Raw genomic sequence first — 25,442 nt, forward strand, 5'->3', positions numbered from 1 at the left:
GGAAGCAGCCCGGCGGCTTTCCCAGCTGGGGAGTCAGTCCGAGCAGCGCCCCGCTGTGGACAGGCCGCCGAACCTCCCCGGAAACACGTGTGTGTGCAAGTGGAGGTCCAGTTAAGGGGTGAATAGGACGTCAGTCACACCTCCGAAGGAACAGAAAGGGAAAAGGGGACAGAAACAGACCCAGGGAAGGACAGGAAAGCCCGCCTGCCCACCTGGATGCCACCTGGCACCCTGCAAGCCGCGTGGCAGGCGGCGCGGCTGCGCTGCGGGCCGGCGCAGACGTCCACCCCACCGTGGACGGGGCATCCGAGGTGGCTCTCAGCCAGGCCCGGGGACAGAATCGCCTCAGTCCACCAGCGCGGGCCCTGCTGCGCCTCCCTCGTTTTCGCCCTGAACGTGAGAGGGAAACGCAGCAGTGCCGGGGGGCGCGGGTGGGGGCGGGGTGGGGGGGAGCGGGGGCCACGCCCACAACCGGAGCCCCCGGGGGCGGGGCCTCCGCAGCCCACTCCCAAGAGGTTCTGTTTTCCCCTTCGACTGCACCTCGACAGAAGATATATTAATGAAGGTTTAAGATACGTAATAATAATAGGGCGTAATAATGCCAAGCCACTTGGAACATAAGCTAGAAAACAGACGGAACGTTTATATGGATCATCGGTGCAACAACAGGGCTTTGCTTCTCAACCACCTTTAATACAGGTGCTGCCTGCTCCAAAGGGTAGGTTGACCCCCAAAGTATCCTTTACCAAAATTTTCTGTAAAGCAAATCTCGTCCCCTCTAATTTTCCCTGAGGGAAAGTTATACAAGTCAGGTCAAACCCTTTCTGTTTTTTAAAAAAAGCCAACAGAAGGGCCTGCGTGCGAGGAGGCGCTGCGAGAACCATCAGCCCGTCATTCCCAACGCGGCCGGCGGGCCCCCTGCGGTCCCCGCGGCAGCACAGCGAGCCGCGGGTCTCCTCCCGCACACGCCCAGAACCGACTGCCGCCCACCACCCTCTCACTGGGAACCTCATGTTTGCAGGGGCCATGCAGCACACGGGGGGGGGGGGGGTGTTCGCTCCCGCTCGGCCCCACCAAAGGCCACAGCCTGCCATGCAGGTCCCGCAGGATTCCTCCGCCGGGACCGAGTGTCCTGGGAAACGGGTCTCCGAGCCGGTCAGTGTGGTGCGTGCAGCACTCACCTGCGCACCTGCGTCATAGGGTTTCCTCTCTCCTTTAATAGCTATTCCCGCTAGAAAAAGCTGTCGACACAGTTTCTAGCTACTCGGGTGAATGGAAAACAGGACTCAGAGAACCACACGGATGAAAACACCAGGCCACACACGAGCGTTAGTCGGGCACCGTACCTGAGTATCCCCAGAGAAGCTGCTGTGCTGGAATGGAACGAAATCTTTTCTTAGAAAAAGGCAGAATTGTCACAATTTCCACGCGACAGCTACTGGAATTATTCTGTATCTTTAAGTAACACTGTGCTGTTTAACACTGTTTGTCTCGTTGCATCATTATGTAAAAGAAAAGCTATAAACAAAACTCCAAACATAGCAGATTACACAATTAAGATTTAAAGAGGCATTTCGATGCAAACTGAAGCCAGACTACATAGAGGCGGGCATCCCGGACTAGAAAGCGAGCAGGGAAGGCAGGCGCGTGTACTTCGGCCGCGGGAGCCACACTTCCGCAGCAGAAAGGAGGCCGCCCGTGAGCTCCCAGGGGCTCCTGGCCAGGCCGCCGCCGCCAGATGCTGAGATGCTCTGGGCAGGAAATGAGGAAAGGCCGATGCTGGACTTTACAGGGTTTGGACCATCCCCACGAGGTACGCCTGCAGTGACTCCATCGCCCCTGGCTTTACAGTAAAGAAAGGGCGTGTGGTGCGCCACCACGCACCTCTGGTGACCACCAACGTCACACTCGTCAAAGGGCCGCTCCACGAGTGTCCGCCCGTCCTCCGCCCGCAGCGAGCCACTGCTGCCACCGAGCACAGCTCCCCACAGCTCGGAGAGACGCCGGTGTGTCGGGAGCCTCTGGCCACCCCTGCCAGCGCGCAGGAGACCACGGGTCTCACCACGGGAACTTCCACCCCTCCTCCTAACACCCTTTGCGCCACCTCAAGGGCATCTTGTCAGTCACTCAATACTGACCAGGTGCTGGAGAGAGGCTGACAAAACAGAGGGGGGCCAGACTCCGCCTGACAGCCTCACGAAAAGGCAGGTGTAGACGGACCCTTGTGAGGAGTCCACAGGCACAAGAGCACGCGTGTACCGGGAGCTTGGCGCTGTGTCGGCAGCACACACGGGCAGGTGAGTGTGGGCAGCGAGGCGGAGGGGATGGTAGGGCAGCCCCGTGCGCCTCGCTGGGGGCGGGGGTAAGAACCCACCCCTTCCAAGCCTGAGGAAGGGTGGGAAGACGAGAAAGGGCCCGAGGGAGCGTCTGTTGGGTGCCTGCAGGCCCCACCTGGGCGTGTTTGCAACGCCCGGAAAACGGGCCGAGTGATGCAGAGCCTCCCGGGGACTGTGGAGGGTCTTGGCCTTTGCTCCAAGGAGAAACGGGGAGCCTTTGGAAGATTTTCAGACGGAAAGTGGGAAGATAATATTTCACAAAGCCAACCCCAGCGGTGCTGTGCCTCATTAACCAGCGGGAGAGGAAGGTCGCCCGGACGAGGCCGGGGCCGGGTGGAGGGGCAGGCGGTGGTCCTGAACCCGGCCCGTGCGCGACAAGCAGCAGAGAAAGCGGTGCCCCGGAACACCCCCACGGCTCGGGTCTCACACCGGAGTCTTGGGAGACCGTTTGCCGACCCACACACCTGAGGGCGGCACCTAAGACGCAGCCTTTCCCACAGGTTCTACGTGCGTGTAGAAGGCGCCGTCGCCTCCGGGAAGAGCACTGCAGGTCTCACAGGGCTGTCAAAGCGGGTGATGTGAACACGCCTGCCCTCCGGACGTGAAGCTCGTGGCTCTTCCCTGAGCGTTTGAGACAGAAGCCGAGTCGGCGCATCTGCGAGGGCCCTGACCGGCCCCCCCACCCCTCCCCCCGCCTGCACCGACTCCACTCAGAAGCTGCAGGCGGACCAGCCCTGCTGGACGACAGAGTCCCTGCCGTCGCTGTGCCCACTCGCTCTGGGCTCCTTCCGGTGCTCCGCGTCACCCCATCCCCACCGGCTCGGGGCCGATGCGTGCAGGGCCCAGCGGATGCCCCCTGAGCGGCCTCTGGCCACGAAACAGAAGCAGGCACGAGGCCCTGTGTCACGGACACGCAGGGAGTCTCCGATGTGCACAGCGCCTCGGCGCCGCCCACCAGGCACTCCTACCACCTGTCTGCCTGGGCTGGGCTGCTTCCTCTCCACTCACGTCCTCCGAAGCCCGTCACCTGCTCCCCTAACTGCTGCCCGACTCCGGACGGTCGCCCCCTGCTCAAGTAGCTCCACCCGGAGACCGTGCAGCCCCGGAAACAGGCGCAGACAAGCCAGCATCCCCGCTCCAGCTCTGCGGCGCAGGCAGGCCATTCCAGGCCCCCCAGGCTCTGGCGGCTGCACTGCCTCCGCCTCTCAGGTGAGAGAGGTGCAATAGGCCCTATTAGGTCACGGCTGTGAAGAACAGATGACGGAAGATACTTCTTTGGAAAATAAATACTAAGCCCTAGCTGGTGTGGCTCAGTGGATTGATTGCCGGCCCCCAAACCAAAGAGTCTCTGGTTCGATTCCCAGTCGCGGTACACGCCTGGGTGGTGGGTCAGATCCCCAGTAGGGGGAGCTCGAGAGGCAATCACACATTGATGTTTGTCTCTCTCTCCCTCCCTCCCTTCCCTCTCTCTAAAAATAAATCCTTTAAAAAGAAGAAGAAAAAGAAACACTAAACCGCAGGCAGGCACCAGAGATCTGCCTTTTCACCGTGCCCCCCCCCCCCCGGGGTGCCTTCACATGGAAGCACTAACGTGTGAACTGAGCCCGTCAGCAGACACGGGGGATGCGGTAAAACGACAGACCCCGCTGTCAGGACCGTCCAGCCTGGCACAGCGGAAGCAGGATCGGGATTGGGGGAAGAGGATCAGGGGGCTGCGCGCTGGGCTCCTGGCGCGAACCCGCAGCACCGGCTGCAGACCTGCGGGCAGGGGCACGAGAGGGGGAGGGAGGCACGGAGGGGAAGCCTCGGTCCTGGAGGGAGGGACCGAGAGGGCCAAGTGTGAGAAGATGGACCGAAGTCTGCAAGGCGAGGTGGGGAATGGAGAGTGCTCTAAGCAAAAGGAACAGCTTGTACAAAAATACAGATATAGAAAACTTTCATTTGGGTTATAAAAAATTACCGAGTGCCCCCTTGGAGCAGGCCCTGAGCTCCACGGAGGGGACAGGCTCACACAGGGCTCGGCTCCCGCGAGGCTGCGCGGGCACTGCAGTGCGCGGGACCACAGCAGAGGGCCGCGCAGGGGGCGCAGACAATGGGCCGGCCGCAAGGGGGCGCGCGCCGCGGATAACCTCTCTCCACTGACTTGAGGGGAGCCGGGGTCATTCTGGGGTCCCCATCAGCCCCTACATCATAGTGCTCCCACAACATTGAAACCTCTCGTGACAACAATTTTTGCCTGGAACTAACGGTATAAAAACAGGAAGGAAGATGGTCGGGGGTGGCTACCCATCACCTGATTACAGCGGAATAAAAACACTGAAGAGGCCTATGAGCGATCATTGAGGATGGTAGCTGAACATCTAAATTGAGGCAAAAAGAAGTGACCACGAAGACAAGTTCTGGAAGACCCAGGCCACACACCACGGGCAACGCATGAAAACCATGAGGACACCCCATCTGGTATAATGGTCCAAAGAAAATCGACCAAGAACCAGAGACGAAACGTGGTGTATACGGTATAATCCCCAAATCTCGAATCGGAGCCCAAGGGGATGAAGGCACGAAGACAGACAGAGTGGGAAGACTCGCTCTGTGACGGGGTCACACGACCTGAGCTAACAGGTACATTCAAACTCACCCTAAGAACACAATAGGTGCCCCCGGCCACCTAGGGCTGGAGAAGCAAGGTGTGGCCACGCCCCGTGCCACAGGGTGCTCACAATTTTTTGAGTAAAGGCAGTATTATTTTGTGAGCCTGATTTGGTTCTGGGTAACTTTTGGCTGATTTCTAGACCCATGTCCACCTCAGAAACTACTGCCCATCGACAAAAACATTGTCTTCGGAAGAAGGGGACCCACCACACGACGAACGCCATAGCGATGAGAGGGGGAGACCCGCACGCCCACGCACCAAGGCCTGTGGTCTCGGGAACCGCAGTGGGGAAAGGCGCAGATGCAAGGGTCCACCCGCCCTGCGTGACCCCTTGTGTGGGGAGCACAATGACCAGCTGAACTCCTCGATGCTGGGAGACTTGGGACCACCACAGTGCCCCTGAGTAGGCAGGACCCACAGAGGCATGAGAGGGGTTGCTGGGTCCTGGCAAACTTCTGGCTTTGATGTAGGTGACTTTGCTTTACCAAGCTTCATTAAGCTTGCATTCACGATATGTATACTTTTCTGGAGGCACATTTCATTTCAGTGCAAAGTTTTTGTACCAGAATATAATAACGAGTTTGAAAAGTAAGGATTTCTAAAACTTTGGCGCAAACCATGGTGGGGCTGGACTCCCAGAAACTCTGCTCTGAAGCTGGCAATTCCCACCAAGGTCATGGCTGTGACCTCACAGTTGCAGATTCCTCGTGGTCAGTGACACTCACATATTCACTTCCCTTTAGTCTCAGTTTGGCTCCGCCCTTGTCTGCCTCCCCAGTCCCATCCCTTTCGCGTATATTTCAGTGAACTGAGATGCCCAGTTACTACAACTTCCCTTCTGTCCTTACCTTTGACGAGACTATAGCCCATGCTGTAAAAGACACATCACAACAAATATGCTTTATAACCTTGACCAGTGGGGCAAACCCAGAATTTTTCAGGCCAATATCTAACTTAGAAAAAGTTCAGGCAATAACAGTCTTACGAGGGCAAGGATGCCAGCAAAAGCTGCAAGAGAATGTCCCACTCAGAACCATGTGATTTCCCCCCAAAGCACTCAGTCTTTTCCCAAAGGGTTCGCGATGTGGAACACACGCCCTTTGCTGAGACCCTCCGGCCCCTCTCCTGACACGGCTGCAGAGCCCATTTGACCTGTCTGCATCTCCCCAAAGGGACCCAGCGCGGCTGCTCAAAACCGAGGGCTGCGACGGGCCACAGAGCAAGGCTCAGGGGGACCCGAGCTGGGGGCCGGCCAGCAGGAGCTGCAGACCCCGAAGTCCACCCCTTCCTCTCCTCACCGGCGCAGCCTAAGACAGCAGCTGCCCTCTCCACTGCACACCTACGAGGGAGGAAGCCGGGGCTCAGCGGAGGAAGAAATGAGGACGCAGGGAAGGTAAAACCCTGTGCAGCTGTGAGAAATGATTTCCATAAATGCACACCTGGCGGTGAGACAGGACGGGACAGGTACTGGGACCGGAGAGATTCTTAAATATCAACGCAACTTGTGATTCTTTCAGATGCCAGAAGCCAGTACTGAAACATCTTCAAATATAACAGTTAGATTAGGCCAAACCATAAGAAATTGTTGACTAATAGGTCTAAAATGGAAAACTATTGGCAATTTCCTACTGGTTCAACATAACAGAAAACTCAAAAAAATCATTTACATTTTTATAGATAGGTTTATTAAAAAAATAAAAACAACAAACTGCTCCAGCTGGGCAGCTTGGTTTGGAGGAGCATTGTCCACACACCAAAAAGTTGAGGGTTCGATCCCCAGTCAAGGCACATATAAGAGGCAACTGATCGATGCTTCTCTTTCATATCGATCTTTCTCTTTCTCTCTCTCTCCCTTCCTCTCTCTCTAAAAATCGTATCTTTAGGTGAGAATTAAAAAAGATAATTATAATACCTCGGCTTTGGGCAGCTTCCTTCAAAGCAGCTAGAAGGTGAGGCTTCAAGTTGTCCAAAATAAATCTTCCCTCGAGCCCGGGGAAAAGGGACCTAAAAGGTGAAAGGACCGCAGCAATCACAATCTCTAACAACCCTGAGCACACGGCTTCCCGCCCGCCAGAGCGCGCGTCCAGTCACACGGCCGCACTCTCGGGCCGGAGGTCACTGCGCCTTTGCTTTAAACCAGAGGGCACCAGGCACCTCACGTGAATCCAGAGACAGTCTAAATCTCTCAGAATACAGTTCATCTTATTTTCTGAAATGTCAATATGCATCCTTAGTTATAAAGAATTACTTAATACTCTATTTTAATCCACTTAAATTGAATTTCATAAAATAATTCATTGGCAAATCTGACTAGGTTATTATTAGCAGTTAATAACCATTGTTTTCTTAAAATTTCCCCCCAAAACCTGACTGTCTAGATAGCTTTTTAACTGATTAACATCTGAATGTTTTTTCACTTTATGGTATAAAAATACATCCATTCACATTTTAACCCAGTATTACATGCCTGCACAAGACTTCTTATGATAAACTCTACCCGATCACTGCACCACACAGTACAGGGCTCTACCTACACGTTGCCAGGGGCAGGGGTGTCCCTAAGCGTCAATGCGCATTTTGAAAGCGTGATCCATACCTTGGGTAGTCTTCTGAGGAAATGTAGACAACGTCTTGATCTGATACAGATGAGGAGAAAGGAACAAAGCTGCCGTTCTGCAAGGGCAGCAGCTCCAGGCCCAGCAGCTCGCTGTAGGCCTGGTCGGAGAGCACGAACTCCAGGAGGTGGAGCTTCTCCTGGGCGCTGCCCAGGGGCGCGCACTTCCTCAGCACCTGCCGCACCCACGCGGGCGTCACCTTCTGCACCAGCTGCTCGGGGGCAGCGGCCAGCTGCAGGGCCTCCGCCAGGTGCTCCGGCACCTTCACGACCTCCTGCCCCGCCCTGCAGAGGTAGCGGAACACCGCCCCGGTGCGCTCCAAACCCTCGTCCAGGTCGGAGAAGCGCGCCTGCTGCGGCCGCACCCAGCGGCCGCCGAGGGAGTGCACCACGGCGTGCGGGAGCAGCTCGCGGAACAGGGGCCCCAGCGCCGGCTGCCAGTGCGCCCTCACCCTGCCCGCGTCCGGCCAGAGCTTATAGATGGTGTCCACCGACAGGGGCGCAGCGGCGGTGCCCCCGCGCGACTCCAGGCGGCGGATGGCATCCAAGATCAGGGTGGCGTAGGCTTTCGGGACCACGTTCACGACCAGGAGCTCATTCCACAGGGCGGCCGGATCTCGCCACTGGTCCAGCTCTCGCCACTTGATGCTCCTGCGATTGTCCGTCAGGCCGAAGAACCCGCTGATGTGAACGGGGAGGCCGGTTTTGCTCTCCTCGCCCGGCGGCAAGGGCAGAAAACAAAACGCTTTTCCTGAGAAATCGGACGTGGCTCCTTTTTCGTCCTCTCCGCTGGATAAACACAGCGCGATTCCAATGATCGGGACGAACTTCAACTCGTCAGCTAAGGAGTCAAGTTTACTGCTCACGCCGCGCCCGCCCACGCTGTTGCACACCAGCCAGGACGTCTTCTGCGTGTCCTGCGCACGCGCGTCCTCCAAAGCTATGTTCACGTGGTACGTGACACAGGTGACGCCGTCGTTCGGGATCTTCTTACAGTAGTCGCTCATCGCCGCCGCCAGCACCTTGACCGCGTCCGGCCGCTCCCGAGGCAGGGCCTGGTCCTCGCTGGCGGTCACTCTGAACACCAGCCTCTCCGCCCCGCCGGCCTCGCGGACGTGCAGGGACACGGCCTGCACGCTCTTCAGGAAGAGCAGCACCGTGTCCGCATCCGCGCGGAACGACTCGAACAGCTCCAGGACCTTCTGCTTGTTGTAGAGGTTCCTGCTCAGCTGCGAAGGCTGCCGGCGCAGGGGGAAGCGGAACAGCGTCCCCGGGAAGCTGCCCTGCACGAACGTGTCCTTGGTGCTTCCGAAAATGCCAACGAACGGCGCGAACTGGTCTGCGAGCTCACTGATCTCCTTGCTGTCGCCTTTGAGATTCCAGCACTGGCCGGACTCGTGCGGGCCGAAAAGTGTCTGGTGAGGGTCTAACATGCCAATCTGGTCACCGCTGAAGATACAAGGGACATCTGTAAAACAAATTCAAGTCCCGGTCAGTTCTGAAATTCGATGCACAAGCACAATTACAATGCATAACTACTACCAAAATGTTACACACGCAAAACAGTAAGCCGTGAAATGACTCCGAAACAGATTTATCTTGGAAAAAAACCCTAATTTAGCTCGGAAGGTAGGATTCTTACATGAAGGAGAACGATTTCTCATTCGGTTCAATAGGCACACGGCACGGAGACTTCACACGATTATCGTGAAAACCCAAGACACATCTTCAGACACTTCCCAAACCATTAACATGTGCACAGAGGGCCTGGGCAGGGACACGCAGCCCCCACGGCCACGCGAGCCCACTCAACGGAGCAGAAGGGAGCTGCGCCTCCCGCTCAGGACACGAGCGGAAGCCCTGGAGGCAGAGAGACGCCAGCACAGGTGGCACAGGTGACGCCAGCCCGGTCCTCTGTGCGCACCTGCCCTCGGGGGCGTGGGAGGAGCTCCGGCGCCCCTGCTTCTCCCGGCGGGTGTGCCCGCAGCTGGGAGCAGCTCACCTCCACGAGCCACGGCCGGTGCTCCCAGGGGCGCGTGTTCTGCACGGCACGTGCCTACATCCACACCGGCTGCCTCGCCGGTGCCTCAGCCAAAGACCGAGTGGTGTTTCGACACCCGCAGGGGAGCTGGACGTGTCGAAGGTGCCGTATTGTCAGAGTCTTCTGCACGTGCCTTTCAGGACTTCCTGAGGGTAACGTTTTTCATGTATGGTTTTTACGCTGGAATGTAAAGCACTTCTGAAGCACAGCTGACACACAGTATGACATTAGTTTCGGGTGTATGACAGTGAGACTTCACATTTATATACCTTAAAAGTGATCACCACGAAAAGTCCACTGACCATACAGAGTTCCTGTGACGTGATTATTCCGTGTTGTACTTTACATCCTGTGACATATTATAACCACAAGTTTGTCCCTCGTGCTCCACTTAACCTTTCTGCCCACCCCCCGCCCAACGCTCTGGCAGTTCACAGTTTTTCTGTGTCTGTGGGTCAGTTTGTTTTGCTTGTTCACTTCTTTGGTCTTTCAGACTCCACCCCTCAGTGAAATGACAAAGAGCTTGTCTCTCTCTGACTTACTTCACTTAGCACGATACCCTCCAGGTCTCGCCGTGTTGTCGCAAATGGCACGATTCCACTCTTCTTCACAGCTGAGGGATGTTCCAGAGGGCGTGCATGCACCTTCAATGACCCGGCTACTGCACACAGCGCTGCAGAGCGCACAGGGGGCCGTGTCTTTGGGCATTGTCTCGTTTTCTTCAGCTATGCCCCCCGGAGTGGAATTGCGGGGTCCTTCTTTGTCTCTTGTTAGGGAGCCTCTGTTCTGAGGCCTATTTCGTCTGATACAAGGATTGCTATCCCCGCCTCTCTCCTTGTTTTCATTTCCATTTTCATGAAACACCTTCCGCCTTTTCGCTCTCAGTATCCGCGCGTCTTTCCGTCTGGAGTCTCTCGCAGGCCGTCTCTGTAGGGCTCTTGCTTTTTTAAAAATTTTATCCATTCAGCCAGCCTGTGTGTTTTCAATGGAGCACTTAGTGTACTTCCATGTAAAGTAATTACTGACAGGTATGAGCTTACTGGCATTTTAATTGTTTTCATACTAGCTTTGTAAGTGGTTGGTCTACCACCTTTCCATGTGTTTCCTTTACCAGTAAGACTTTCTCATATATTTTCTTATTTCTAGTTTTTGCCTTTCCCACTTAAAGAATTCCCTTTGACATTTCTTGTAATGCTGGTTTAGTGGTGATGAACTCCTTTAGCTTTGCTTGTCTGAGAAAACCTTGATCTCCCCTCTGATTCTGAATGGTAACCTTGCTGGGTACGGCATTCTTGATTGTAGGGTTTTTCCTTTCATCACGTTGAATATATCATGCCATTCCCCTCTGGCCAGCAAAGTTTTGTTGAAAAGTCAGTTGACAGTCTTATGGGCATACCCTTGTATGTAGCTAGTGGTTTACTTATTGGGGCTTTTAAGATCCCCTATTTATCTTTAAACAACTTAGCCATCCTGTGTCTTGCTGTGGGTCCCTTTGGGTTCATCCTGTTTGGGATGCCGTGCTTCCTGGACTCGGATGTGTGTTTACTCTGGCAGGTTGGGCGAGTTTTCAGCCGTCACGTCTTCAAATAGGCTGTCCGCTCCTGTATCTCGCTCTCCCGCTGGGACCCTGCATTCTAGTGTCAGTACGCTGGGTGCTGTCTCCCATCTTTCTCATCCTGTTTTCTTGCTGGTCTTCCGCCTGGGTGACGTCCACGGCCCTGTTTCCCTGACGGCTGGTCCACTCGTCTGCGTCACCGGACTTGCTGCTGACCCCTCCAGTGGTTCGTTTCAGCTGTTACACCCTCCGGTTCTGACGGGTCCTTTTCTGTCGTTTTGGTCTCCTTGTTGAAGTCCTCACTGAGTCCACCCACTTGTCTGGGGAGCAGAAGGAGCACCTTTACAACTGTCACTTCGAACGCTTCCTCCAGCAGACAGTTTGCCTCAGTTTCATTTAGCTCTTTTTCTGGGGTTTTGTCCTGTTTGTTTGTGTGTTTGGAACATATTCTTTTCTGTCCTCATTTTGCTGGTTTGTTTCCATGTGTCGTATTAGGTAGCTCAGCTGAATCTCCTGGTCTTGAAAAGTGGCCTTATTTGGAAGTTTAGAAAGTGTGCTGTGGGTCCTTATTTAGAAGGTGACCCCCCCACCCCCCCCCGCCATCACCAGAGCCAGGTGCTCCAGAGGGTGGACTGGTGTGGCCTCCCGTTGTGGCTGGACCATGACTCTGGACACGCTGGCGGCAAGGCTGGCCCCTGGCCTGCTGCTGTGAGTCGGGGCCACAACCGCTGCGGGCTCGCTGGTGCGCAGGGCGCGCCTGCGATGCGGCTGGCTGCAAGGCCCAGCCCCGCTGCGGCAGAGCCTCTGCCGTGTGCTGGTGCCGACCGAGGCCGCCCCCCCCGGGTGTGGCGGGGAAGGAGCGCTTCGGGGGGGCGCTGCCCTGGGTGTGTCCTCAGGGAAATGCCAGCGTAGGGTGAGCAGTGTCACCAAGAATAACAGACAGTGTCCGGGATGGCGCCCGCCCGCGTCAGACCAGCTAGGTTGTGGAGGGGGAAAGATGGCCCCACGGCCACCTCTGACAGGAGAGCAAGTTCCGAAACCCCCGGGCCCCCAGCGCACGCCCTGAAATCAGTCAGTGCGCCGCCTTCACCGTGCCGGGACCCAGGGAGGGCGCAGCCGGGGCGTCCTGCAGCCCTTTGGCTCCCCCAGACGGGAGCCCCGCTGGTTTGCGGAGCCCGAGGTTCTGGGGGCCCTGCTTCCTGCTGCAGGTCAAGCAGGCTGGGCTCGGACCCTTTGCTCTGGGGGGGTGACCCCCGCGGCCGTGACACCCCTCCCACATGTGAGCCACTGCAGGGGGTGGGGATCAGGGAGGACCTGACCAGGCATAGTCCCTGCCCCGTTTCGATGTGGCTTCGACCTTACATCTGTAGCTGTGGGAAGTCTGTCCGCTGGTCCTCGGCTGGCTCAGAGACCCTCGTCCTACACGCGGTTGCAGTCCTGGCGTCCACGAGAGGAGGCAGGCTCAGGACCTTCCCACTCCGCCGTCTTGAACCTGAAGCCGGCAGCCTTGCTCCTGAACGCTGACTTCGCTTGTCCGTGAGAGGTCGCTCCCTGTGGTGGGTGCACCGCACCCACAGAAAACCCGTCCCGGGTGGGATGCGAGGGTGGTCCTCGAGAGCGGACCACAGCACTAACCTTCCGTGCGGATGCAGCTCCGGCACAGCCCACCTTCCACACTGTGGGTGGGCGTCCGCTGCAGGCTCCGTGAGCCCGGCCGCCAGCTCCGAAGCTCCCGGGTGCTTTAAGCAGGGAAGGTTGCGCCGGCCAAGCCCGCTGCAACCCCGATCACAAACGTGGTCTGTGACGCGCCCACCACAGACTGTGCACACCTCCCGTCACTGAGACGACGCCAGAGAGACGCCTGACCGCTGTGAAGCATGAGCCGCACCCACGCACACCCTCAGATCAGAGAACAGCACTCACACGGCCATCAGCTGGGCGCTGCCGGGCGGCTCCCCCCGCCTTGCACAGCTGGCTCCGGCTCGGGCCATTCGCCGGGCGCCCCCACGGACTTTAAAACTGCCCTGAGGCGTACTCTGCAAACGGCTGAATATGTGAATGTCAATATTTGTGCATAATAGTTATACATTATAATTTATAAGTTAGTATTTTATTGTATAAGTAATATTGCTTAATGCGACATTAGACAATACATCATCACGCAACTGCAATGCAGAAGAACAGGCTCATGGAACTGGGCCACCATGAGGGTGACCCTACTCCCACGCACCCGGGCAGTCCCAATTTAGGCCACTTGTCCGAGGAGACAGAGTCCCTGCGTGTCCCAGTTAGGACGACACGCTACATCACGCCCCAGCTACGGCTGCAGCTCTGCCGCTCAGCCTCCCCCTCCGCAAATGCGAGATGCACACCAGTTTGCACCTGAACTCTGACGAGGGCCAATTCCATAAAATTTTTTGATCACAAAGTGTAGCCAATACTAAGGGCTTTGGTTCTGAAAGGCCAGCACGCGCACACCTCCAGAGGTGTCCACGCCGGGTTACACATGTTTCCCACTTCAGCTCTGAGACAGAAACTTCACGTTCTTCCCAGATTCAAACATGATTTCAAAGTCATCTTTACAGTACTCGTAAGTTTAAGAGCAGATCTGTATGAGAAAAACGCAGAGAAACCAGAGTCGCCTCCAACATCTGACCTTGTCAGTGATTCCATAGCACTGGCATTATTACACTTCCCCTCTCACCCCCTGATATTTAACCGTATGTACAAGAAAATGAGAATAAGTCTTCCCGACCCAAACATCTTCAGTCAGTGTAAAATGTCTTAGAGTAACAATTTTATGGCATTTCCAGAGCTACGTAAGTGACTTAACACAAGGGGGACCCCCCAAAACCTGGGATGTACTCATAAAAAACTGTGTTTACTCTCACAGGTTTGAACCTCAGCCGCCTCCCAAGTCCTCTCCACTGGAGGCGGCGCACCTGCCGAGACGATTTTCCCACGGCTGTGTCATTTTAGTGCTTCTGCCATTTTTTGTTTCACCTCTTCCACATTGGCAAAGCATTTCCCTTTGAGGACTTTTTTCATCCAGGGAAACAAAAAGAAGTTGCTCCGGGCAAGACTGGGTACACAGAGGGGGCGGGGCACGGGGCTCATGTAGTGTTTGGTCGAAAACTGCCGAACACTCAGCGCGGTGTGGGCAGGTGAGCCCGTAAATCACCCATCATGGAATGGGCAAACGCACCGAAAGAGTCTTCACAAAGCATTCACTGAAGCCAAACGCAGCCTCTCACAACAACACCAGCTGGTGCACTGAGACAGATGGGTTCCTGGAACACTCACCTTCGGGGGCAGCCTGTAGGACAAGGCGCCTGCCGTCTAGGAGATAATCCCAGTTTTTGGGGGGTCCCCCCTCATATATTACACCGATCGCACTGCATCATGATGACATTAACGTTTAGCATCACACGATGAAACTTTGGTGTGGTTACCATGGTAACTTCTGAAAACTCAAGACACACCAATATTTCATTGACATACTTCTTGCCACTGACAAAAAGTTTGGAAAAGATGCCTTTTAAAACAAGATCACCTCTGAAATTAACCAAATAAACGACACACTACAGGCTAAAATAAGTTTCAATACCATGGCTGACAGCAAAGACGGTACCTGTGATGTGATAGACAGAGTTGAACCCGATTCCAAATCTTCCCACCTTCAGGGGGTCGTCCTTCTTCCGGCTCCTCGCTATCTCCTGGATGCCGTGCCAGTCCTCGGGGGTGAACACCGCGTTGTTGTACACGTACAGAGCGGGGCCTGGGGCGGGGACACACGCGCACGTGTGAGGAGGGGGGCACGCGAGGGGGCTCGGTCCCCACGGGCACCCGCTCCGCAGACAGTGGCTCGTGGGACGGGAAAAGGGAAAGAAGGGGGTGGGACGACCAAATCCCGCATGTGATGCCAGTGGTTTTCACAGCAGAAACAAGACACAGATCGACGGTAAAAACCACCAGCAGAAGTAACAGAGCACTGCTGGCCATTCGAAAAGGAGAAGTCAAGGGCATTACGGCACTTAAACGCCCAAAATGCAGAGCGAACGAGGGAACCAGTGGCAGCGGACCGCTGCACGGCCGGTTTCCAAACAGCACGTTAAGGTTTCCTTGCAAACGACATCGCCTGTAAATATACCAAGGAGACTTTCTCCGTGAGGAAACCTTGTTAACGTATTATTTCAAAAGGTGTACAACAATCCTCTAAATCAGCTTCATGATCACCTTACAAGGCACTGCTTATATACTTTAAAAAACCCTGTCTCCAAGTAGTTCCTTTGGAAAGTGATAACTGCACGGACCGTTCCTGGCACTCCCTTTGCGAGACACACCCTCCGAGCCCCTACTATCCCTTCAGTGTGTGCAGCCACAGTAACTCGCCACACTTGGAGGGACCTAGCGCTTTCGCCCGAAAGCGTTCCTGAAGCGTCACACACCCACCGGGTGGGGCGAGAGTAGGTTTGCAGCTGTGAGCACGTGAAACAGAATTATCCTTGTGTTATTATTAATCATTGTGATAGTTTCCACAGACAACTGCAACCTACCTTTACCATGCCTTGTACACACAGCAGAGCACCAGGTTCTGAGTGTACAGCTCGACGAATTCTTACAAAAGGAACAGACCTGCGTGGCATCCAGCCAAATGGATGTAGAACATTCCGGAACCCCCGAAACCTCCTCCCACCTGCCCACATCTGAAGAAGTGGAATGCAACATGCCACGAGTGAAGTATGAGTGGGAATTAGACTGTTCATTAGACAGAATATTGCAAATCACTCAAAACCACCTGTTAGCACACAAAACTTGATCCTGGAGGTTGAGCCTTACCCTGGTAGTGCGCCATGTCTTTGGACCAAAGGGTCTCTGTTCCGTATTGGGTTTCATCGTACACAAATTTAACTTCTGTGGCCCCCGCATCTTCTGCATTCTGGATTAATTCCTAGTCAAGAAATACACAAAACATAACATTTCATAAAACAGGACTCTACTGCCCATCTTTATATTTACCTGCAGTATTTAAACAGCAATTACATTCCCGTAGGAGAACCCACTACTTGCGTCGTGACCGGTAAGACCCGGTGCGGGCGCCACGGGGAGTGAGTGTCACACACGCTGTGTGTGCGGGTGAAAAGAGCAGTCCTTCCGCAACTACACATGCCTACACTACGTTCCTCCAAACGTGCTGCTCCTGCCTGTAATACAAATCCTGGGGCTATTGACCACTCTGCCTCTCACTCACAATCTACCCAAAGCCTTCCTACAAAAGGAACAGCTCCCGTTGCAAACGCTGCACAGACCGTCTGTCGTCCGGGACCAGCACCCTTCTCGAGCAGTTACCAAAGAAGACCCTTATTTACCATGTGCGTACCCTTCTCTCAGAAAAAAGTGTATCAGTCTATGTGTGCAGTATGCTGCACTCCTGCGAACCTGAGATATGAACATGTCCTCCCTGCCCTAAGGTGAGAGTTTCTTGAGGTCGGCACTTCCTCCTTTCACTGAAAAGGTAGCGGTGCTGTTTGCTGGGTGAGTGGGTGGATGGGTGAGTGACGGGCGAACGGGCAGTCGAAGCTCTACCCGTAGGAAGGGAAGGAGAAACTGCAAGGCTTACACCCACCAGCAGCCTCAAACAACGCCCGTCTCAACAGCCCCCAGCACTTGGGCACACCTGCCGAGATCGGGCCCGGAGCTCCAGACCCGGCAATGCGAGTCCGGCTCCCAGGGCCAACCCCATAGTCCCAGTACGTGAAACACGCTCCAGAGGTGTCACCCCCGGTTCACCCCAGACCTTGTCTACAGTGCAGAGAAGCCAACACGTGACAAGGGGCTGGAGGAGCCGAGACTAGGGCACACCCGAGCAGGCGGTCCTGTTTAAGTGGATGGGCCTTTGGAAACACAGCAGTTCGCCCTGCATCATCACATGCAGGAGCCTCTAACTCTGGGGAGAACTGCATTTTAGCTTTCCCGGCGTCTCGGTGTCACTAAACCTCAGGGGGAGGGGTTGGGGTGGGACTGGGCAAGGACCAGAGAGCGCAAAGCCCGCAGCAAAGCCTGGATCAGAGCAAAGGTGACACAGCACCCACCTGGGACGAGGCGACTGGAAGACTGAGTGAGGGGGCGGCGCGGAACGGAGGAGCCAGTCCTGAGACCAGGCGAGGCAGGTAGTTCGCTGGGCGCACCCCGAAAGGTTGGGGAGCCCTACCCACCTGCTGCCCACCCCGATGGGCCTTGTCTGTAGCCCTATGGACCACAGATTCCTCCTGCTCACCCAGCCGCCTAGTTCTCAGGGTTTTTGAGACCTAGCTCCTACTGTATTGATTCTAGCAGAATCCCTAAAAATCAGCAACAACCTTGTTTACATTAGGCTATTATGACACAAAAGACAGGGATAAGAATTAACAGGGAGCAAAATACAATGTTAACTCGCCCAGAGAGACACTTGATAGGCTGGACCCTGCTTTCATTTGGGTGTCTGTTCTTGATGTGCGTGTGTTTAAGGGGGCAGAGATGACGAAAACTGGAGACAAAGCCCAAGTCCCCGGGCCCCACTGTCAGTCTCAAGTGGAACAAAGAGAGAGCGGGGTCTCCTTTGGACCGAGGCTGAGAGGAGGCAGTAAACGTGCCGGTTTGCGTCCGACCTCGGGCAAGTCGTCCGAGCGTCTCTGGACCTCTCCGCCAGCCAGCGTCACAGACGGTGCTGGTGCCAGTGCCGGTCCGAGTCTGGGCGATCCTGAGGGTCCCGTTCAGTCTAACCCGGTCGGACTCCACTGAAACAGCCAAGGACGCGCCCGTGTTCGGCCGGCCCGCACACAAGTACGCACGGCGAGCAGGGGGCAGGGACGCAGCCTCGGCTGCTCGCTACCTGTGAGGGTGTGAAAGGGCCTGTGGAGCCGCCGCCTGGTTCGCTGCTCGGGCCTCGCTCGCCGGTGGCTGACAGCGCTCTGCCCCGTCACCGCCAGCCCGCCTTCATTTCTGGATGCACCTGCTCACCTTTCCACCCCGTTCCAGCCCAATAACCACACTCGTCCCACCTTCCCATTCCCAATACCTCGATGTACAACTGTTTTGCACATTAGCCTGCTGTGACCCACCGAAGCCTGTTCTGAAGGGCACACTGTCGTTACCCAAATCACAGAAGGTGCCGCAAGCCTCAGCCAGCAGCGCCTGTCAGAGCGACTATTTAAGGCCAGTTGAATAAACTTAGTCCTTATTTCCTAAAAATGTACCATCTAAACTCGAAAATATAACGAGGACTAAGATATCAGACATAATAAACACTAAATAAGTTAATGGGAAGGAAACTGCATAATAACTGGTCTACTTTTACAAGTAAGGAGGCTTCTTATTAAGCTTGCACACAAAATCTAATCTTTGCAGTATCTTCCATAATTGCTTTTTTATGGTTGTCCAGCTTTTTAACACATGTATTCGAACCAAAAGAACACATCAAAAATAGCTTTAAATAATGAAACAGTTATCCACCCCCACAGCAACCCTCTCCATCTGGGGGCCAAGTGAGCCCACGTTCGCAGCCCCTGCACGCGGGTTTGTGTCATTTCGCCCGTGTGGCCGGCCAGTGGACCTGTAATGCCACTCACTGCACAACGTTTTCCATGAAATCCCATCACAGAGTCACAAAACACAGACGGCGCTCCAGAGCGGCCCTGCTCCACGACAGCAGTGGGCGGGTTCCTCGGCCTCCGGGACCTCCCGTGCGTGCGAGCACCGGCTGCGTTCTCCACCCGCGCCAGCCAGCGAGGACACACACAGCCGTTCCGACCTGGACGGAGGCTCACGAATGTGAACACTAACCGCACGTCTAAGCCGTTTTCCTCCGCCCCAGTCTTACAAACAAAGCAAAGTCACACACGTGCACGGCACATGCCCTACCTTAAGGATCTGGCCTCCTTCCGGGTATCTTCTCAAAATGTCCTTGAGAAAATCCACCAGTGGTGGGGTCGTTTGACCAAATCGACCTAAAATAAAGATGCCATGGCCTGTGACCGGCATGTCACCTGGTTCCCACACACAGTAAAGCCCCACAAGCGAAACTCCGTGCCGCACTGCAGCCCCCGGGGACGGGCCCTGTGGACTGAAGGTGAGGTGGGGGGGGGGGGGGGGCGGGGCGCAGGCTCAGCCTGGTCAAACCTCCACCTTTCTCACTGAGCTGCAAATCCCGCTTTAGAAATACGTTCAAAAATGTACTAACTGTCACGAAAGATTCTTAATTCAAAAGTAAAGAGCATGGGGTTGGGGGGGTGTTGCTATTTTCCAAAAACACTAGAATGAATAAACGGTGTTCCGCTGCTCGCTGATAAGCCAGTGACAATGGTGCTGATCGTGACACCGTGAACACTCCCCAGCCCAGTGGATGTCCCGGCTGCTCAGACGGTCAGCACCCTGACAGTCCCATCACTGTCTGGTTCAAACAGCCTTCGGCTTTTCTGAACCAGAGCTCCTTAGACCGGACTGACCAGGTCACCTTCGGGCAGGGGACAGGAGTGTGTAGGGAGAACGGGGGGAGGGAAGTAATCTCCCAGATGCACAGAATAAAAATAAAATCTGGATATGAGGGAAAATAAATCTGTGCTTAACAAACAAAATCTTCACCATACATTTATTCGCATCATTTTGGCACAACTGCCCACCAAGCCCACGCCCCCGCTGTCCCACAAACTCGCACCCCCCCCCACTTCTGTAACTCAGCAGCACCCCCCGCCCCCGCCCTGCTCTGGCCCTGAGCACCCCCGTCACACCCCCGTGTCACAGACTGTCGTTTCACGGCAAACCGTGGTCTCTGTTCCACTCAGAACGGCCCAATCTCCCGGAAAAGTCAAGGTTTTACCTCCCCCTTGTAAGCCTTTTGATTGAAGGTTTACAAACAGATGACGATTTTTGGAAGTCAGATCTCCAACCTGGATCCAGTCAGGTAACTGAAAAAACAAATAAGTAAAACGTATGAAAAACAATATAGTCCTGACACTGTAAATACAAAACATCACCATAATTGTTTTTCACTTAAGATATAATGCTTTTTAACCTTTCCAATCAAGAAGTAAGCTGCTAGGAGAAGTGAATATTTCAAAGAAAAGAAATTCAGTCAATAATTTTATTTGAAAATATAAAAGATTTCCCCTTAAATAATTATGAAGAAAGACGCATATATTCCCACTTGACAAGGATTTGAGCCGTGTGAGCTGCATCAGGGCCCTGGCAGAAGCAGAGTCATCCTGCGGTCGGCACCCCCAGAGTGCACCGGCACCCCCAGAGCACACGGCTCACAGAGCGGCTCCATGCGATGACAGCAGGTAGTGGAGGACAAAAGGGTTAAATTAATTGGAATAATTTGGGTTTTAGGACATTTAAGATACTAAAAGGTATTGCAGCCTTCTGAGAGAGGATTACACTAGGCAGTGTTTCACAAATTTGAGCAAGGATTTTTTTCCCATTTATGTCTGAAGAGCACCCTATAGGGCACTGATCCAAGAAGCACGGTCTGGGAGACACGGCTGCAGATGCCGCCGTGAGAAATGTGTCACGCCAAAGGAAGGGACGAACCAGGGCTGCAGCCTGTGGGGCGCTGGCTACAGACTGGACCGTCCCGGCGCCTGGCCGCCTGTGTTCCTCCTGCCGACGGCCCTGCCCCTCACGAGGGCAGGAGGGCACGATGTGCGGGGCCGTGACCCCCGGGGGTGGCATCACCGCGTGGCTCTTGAGGAATAAGGTGATTCATCCAAAGCCAGCCCCAAGCGGTCACTCTTCAGTGTCGTTCCGGAGCGGCTCCTCGCAGGTCAACGGTCCTCGGATGTCACTCAGGAGCTCCCTGGAGAGCCACCTTTGTGCCTCCCGTGTCTCCGACACGGAGTGGGGAACGACACTGAAGAGTGACCGCTTGGGGCTGGCTTTGTATGATTCCCCTTATTCCTCAAGAGCCACGCGGTGATGCCACCCCCGGGGGTCACGGCCCCGCACATCGTGCCCTCCTGCCCTCGTGAGGGGCAGGGCCGTCGGCAGGAGGAACACAGGCGGCCAGGCGCCGGGACGGTCCAGTCTGCAGCCAGCGCCCCACAGGCTGCAGCCCTGGTTCGTCCCTTCCCTGGTTCGTTCAAAACGTCAAGGCTGCGGTGTTTCCTACTGCCTACTGCCCCCATCGCCCCAGCACCCTCGGGTTGCCTCAATAGCTCCCCCTACCCACGGTGGCGTTAGAGCTGTCCTGCCGCCACCCGTCTCTCACCGTTCACTGTGTGTGTCAGTGACTGGTGGCACCTTCGATCCGTCACTTTTGTGGGGAAGCTGGGAAAAGTACCCCCCCCCCCCCGGCAAACCACACGTCCAGTTGATCTCTGCGTCCCAGCAAACCCCCCCGAAACTTCCTCGGAGCCGGCTTGTTCTCCACCTCCGATTGCTCACTCTGTTCAGACTCTCCACGTGTCCTGGATTTTTATAACAGTCTCCATGGGTATGCACGTCATCTTCATTCTAGTGCCCGTTTCTGACACCCCAGTCTGAACACATCACACTTCCCAGTGCATGGGGCACCCTCTATACATACTCCCACCGAACCTTACAGCAGGCCTGTAGAAATTCTTTGCACAGGAAACACGAATAAGGAAAGTCATGCCCTGGCCGGTGTGGCTCAGTTGGTTGGAGCATCATCCCGTACACCAAAAGGTCGTGGGTTCAATTCCTGGTCGGGGCCTATATGGGAGGCAACCAATCGATGTTTCTCACATTGATGTTTCTCTCTCCCCCTTCCTCTCTCTTTAAAATCAATAAACATATATTTTAATGTTTTTAAAAGAATAACCAGAGTAGTACTGTTTTAACAACAAAAATTTAGAAACAACCAAAATTCTATGACATATTGATATAATGGAATATTATACAGCAATAAAAAACAAATCATCTAAATAAACTGCACATATATTTGGATGCATATTCATAACATATATTGTGTGTGAAGAGCTGATTCTGGGTTACTACGTGTAGAATAAGCAGCCTCTTACAAAGTGCATAAAAGCAAACAGCATCCTGTCCAGGTTGTATAGGTAGGTTATACAAACAGACACACACACACACACACACATAAACGTGAGTGTGTATATATACACACGATAGAACCATTAAAGCAACTACAAACACGGCGACAGAACAATAAGCACAGAGGGCGAGGAGGAGGTCCTGGTGCTCAGGCTGGGGAGGGGAAGCAAAGAGAGAAATATGAACTATCACCCGTGTTCTAGGTCTCTGGCTGGATGATGTCATTACGGTCGTTCCTTGTATTGTTAGTTAATTAATCAACTACTGACAGAGAGCCATGTGGGAACCAAGGATTACTAGTCCAATTCCATACAGCCAAGGTACATGGAAAGGCAGAACGGCAGAAGGGGAGGAAGGAGGAAAAACCATAATGCACGGAGAAGTTCCCAGGTCCCCGAGAGGACGGGGAAGGGAAGGAGCTGTGGAGCAGGCCGAGGTAGTGAAACCAGATGCAGCCCGCCAGCGAGCCTGACAATGAAGCCTGCGGTAGGTTGTTATCAGCGACCTACTTAGGGACGTGATTCTCCCAGAGAGAGAGCACAAGCCACGCAGGTGACCTCAGCAGCGCGGTCCGCCGAGACTGGAGGATTCTGCCCGGGCCTCATTCTTTCCTGGGCCTTAAATCCCGCCAACCAGGCCAAGGGACACTGGTCCCATTAACCTCCAGAGGCAATGAAATTGTAAACATTGTCCATTTCAGTCTTTATATTCTGTTTTTAAAACAGAGTGACTAAAAATAATTTGAACGCATGGATTTCTGCCCATGCCCACCCCCGCCTCCCTTCAGCACCTCAGAGATGCTCAGTTTCATTTACCATCAAACAGTAACTCCGAATTCTGAAGCAAAGACTACAATATTAATTGCGATCTGGATCTCCCAACTCTTCTTCCTTCGTTCAGTTGTTGAGGACACAAGGAGGTTTTCAAGATTCAGAAGCTGACGGGAGGGGCCTCTTGGATCAACCGAAAGGCCAGAAAGTGAGGTGATGCTGCAGACCCCGCTCGCTTTGGCACAGGGCAGACAACGGATCAGGCGCGCATGTGCGCGGCTGTCAGGAACAGCTCGGGTCAGGAGGTCTTACAGGTGGACTTACAGAGGCCACCTCCGGGCCAGGAGAAGCAAAGGAGCAACAGGAAGAGAGAGGACGGCAGGTGCCCCAGAAGACGGGGGACCAGGTGCCTGCTGCTCCGTGCAATGCCAGCCGAACCAGTGAGTGACGAGGAGGTGCCCACAGCTTTTGTTTCCTGCCTGCCGTGAAGTACTTAGAACTCCCGCCAGCGGTTCCCGACTGCACGGAAACGACAGCCACCCCTGGGGAAGACCGGCACACACAAAGGTGCCCCTGCGGGGGTGGCACGGGTTGGCACCGCAACCTTCGCCCACACGGTGGAAGTCGCCGCCTGCCTCCTCTGAGTCAGCAGAGACTTGTGCCTTCTGCGGGGTTTTCTGGGGAGTTCCATCCTGCACTCGAAAGGTCATGTTGAAGGGCATAAGCTCTTCTCCTGTTTTAAAGAACTTTACCTTTTTTTTTTTTTAACTGACACCCTAGCGGATTCTCTGGTGTGGAACAGTAGAAAGCCCAGCGACTTTGGACTCAGACAGACCTGGGTCCCAGTCCTCGTCAGATACTTCTCTGGGGTGTGGAGCTGTAACAACGACCTCACGAGGCTGCTCTCAGTGGTGAGCGAGGTGATGTGTATACACAAGGTGCCCAGAACAGCGTGTGGAGCAGCGAGTTGCTCAGTAAATGCTGACCCTCTTCCTCGTGCGTTTACGAAATGCAGCAGGAGAAATGTGTGGGAAAAGCACTTCCCGAAACTGCATCTGCGGCCCTGACACCTCTCCCGTGAGCCTCAGGCGCGGGCCTGTCTGCCAACGACCACCCCCAGTCTAGATCCCTACCCGACAGGGACCCTAGAGCCGGCTGGAATCCACTGATCCCGTTCCGACTACAAACAGGAAGCAGAATTCCATGTGGTAGAGAATGCAGCCTCTGTTACTCAGGCAGGACTGGAAGCAGGATCTAGGTCACCTGCTTCTCCATGCATTTTCCTAGAGGTTTCTTTTATGCCCTCCACCAGCTGAACCACATGCCAGAGCACACTGGCCACCCACCACCTTCCCTCCAAGGTGAGGTCCCCTCTGTACGTGTTCATCTCTGCTAACTGCACCGGTACTTTCCTGATCCCACCCAAGGCTTCTGAGCATCCTTACCAAGGCCTTCTGCCTTCTTCTTCTTCTCACCACCCCCACCCCCGCTCCGCCCCCCCCCCCCATCCATTTGGTACCAAACTGCCATAATTTTATATTTTTCCAGGTCTCCTGTGCATCCTTTCCTTTCAGTGTACCTGTGCAAGCATAGTCTAGAGCCTCACTACCTCCTCTTCGGGTAAGTTTCCTAACCAGACCCCCGACAGACCACCCGCTCAGTCTGAACCAGTCTGAACCGCTGCCACGTGCACCATCACACATGGATGCTTGGCACGCGCCTCCGGTTACGCTTCTAATGTCAGGACCCACCACACGGAGCCCTTGGGGACAACCACGCCCAGGGGACACATGGACAAAGCAGACCCAAAGAAAAAGAGTTTGAACGATGCGCTTTGCCCCCCGGTTCTGTCCCAAGTTCTCAGTCAGTGTCTGCATGCCACCGAACACCCTGGGGAACCAGCACAGAGGGCCGGCCCACAGAGGAACAAACAGCAGAGCAATGGGAGATCTGGTCTAATTGCACAAGGACCAGAGAGCGGACCCAGGTACATGGAGGGTCAAGATTACACTGAGGGATTAAAAAATCACAGGTACTAAATCCTTCACCGACATTTGCACTGGACAGCAATGAGATCTCATACTACAGGGGCCATTCTGTATGGCTCAAGTATTCCTTGTGTATCGGTTCAACTCTTTTTTGCCTCTTTTAAATCCTAGAAATGATGTTCTTTTATCACATAAAAAGTAAATATATTTATTAGGATAAAAGAATAAGCTAATTTCTAATATGTCTCCACGTAACTCCTCCCTTAAGTATTTTCATCCATCTTAAAGGATACATACAATGATATGAAACACCCCCTCTTTTCCAAAGTTTTTTTTTAATATTAAAGATTTTATTTACTTATTTTTAGAGAGGGAAGGGAGGGAGAAAGAGAGAGAGAGAGAGAGAAACATCAATGGGCGGTTGCTGGGGGCCGTG

At 54.5% G+C, this 25,442-nt stretch overlaps 1 protein-coding gene across 3 annotated transcripts in view; it reads right to left on the reverse strand.

Moving 5' to 3' along the window:
* The window catches only part of SACS (sacsin molecular chaperone), a 59,530-nt gene that overhangs the window by 14,830 nt on the left and 19,258 nt on the right, over positions 1–25,442 (reverse strand). For 2 of the 3 annotated variants that reach the window (XM_036011200.1, XM_036011201.1), the window contains exons 3-9: positions 20,054–20,141; positions 19,099–19,184; positions 16,039–16,150; positions 14,831–14,977; positions 7,586–9,071; positions 6,902–6,993; positions 1,347–1,373 (exon numbers count right to left, since the gene is read on the reverse strand). In XM_036011200.1, coding sequence (XP_035867093.1) covers positions 1,347–1,373; positions 6,902–6,993; positions 7,586–9,071; positions 14,831–14,977; positions 16,039–16,150; positions 19,099–19,184; positions 20,054–20,141 — 2,038 coding nt within the window. The remainder of the gene's footprint in view (positions 1–1,346; positions 1,374–6,901; positions 6,994–7,585; positions 9,072–14,830; positions 14,978–16,038; positions 16,151–19,098; positions 19,185–20,053; positions 20,142–25,442) is intronic. The other variant, XM_028527065.2, reaches the window with a different exon arrangement.

The sequence above is a fragment of the Phyllostomus discolor genome, chromosome 11 (assembly GCF_004126475.2).
Source record: "Phyllostomus discolor isolate MPI-MPIP mPhyDis1 chromosome 11, mPhyDis1.pri.v3, whole genome shotgun sequence".
NCBI lineage: Eukaryota > Metazoa > Chordata > Mammalia > Chiroptera > Phyllostomidae > Phyllostomus > Phyllostomus discolor.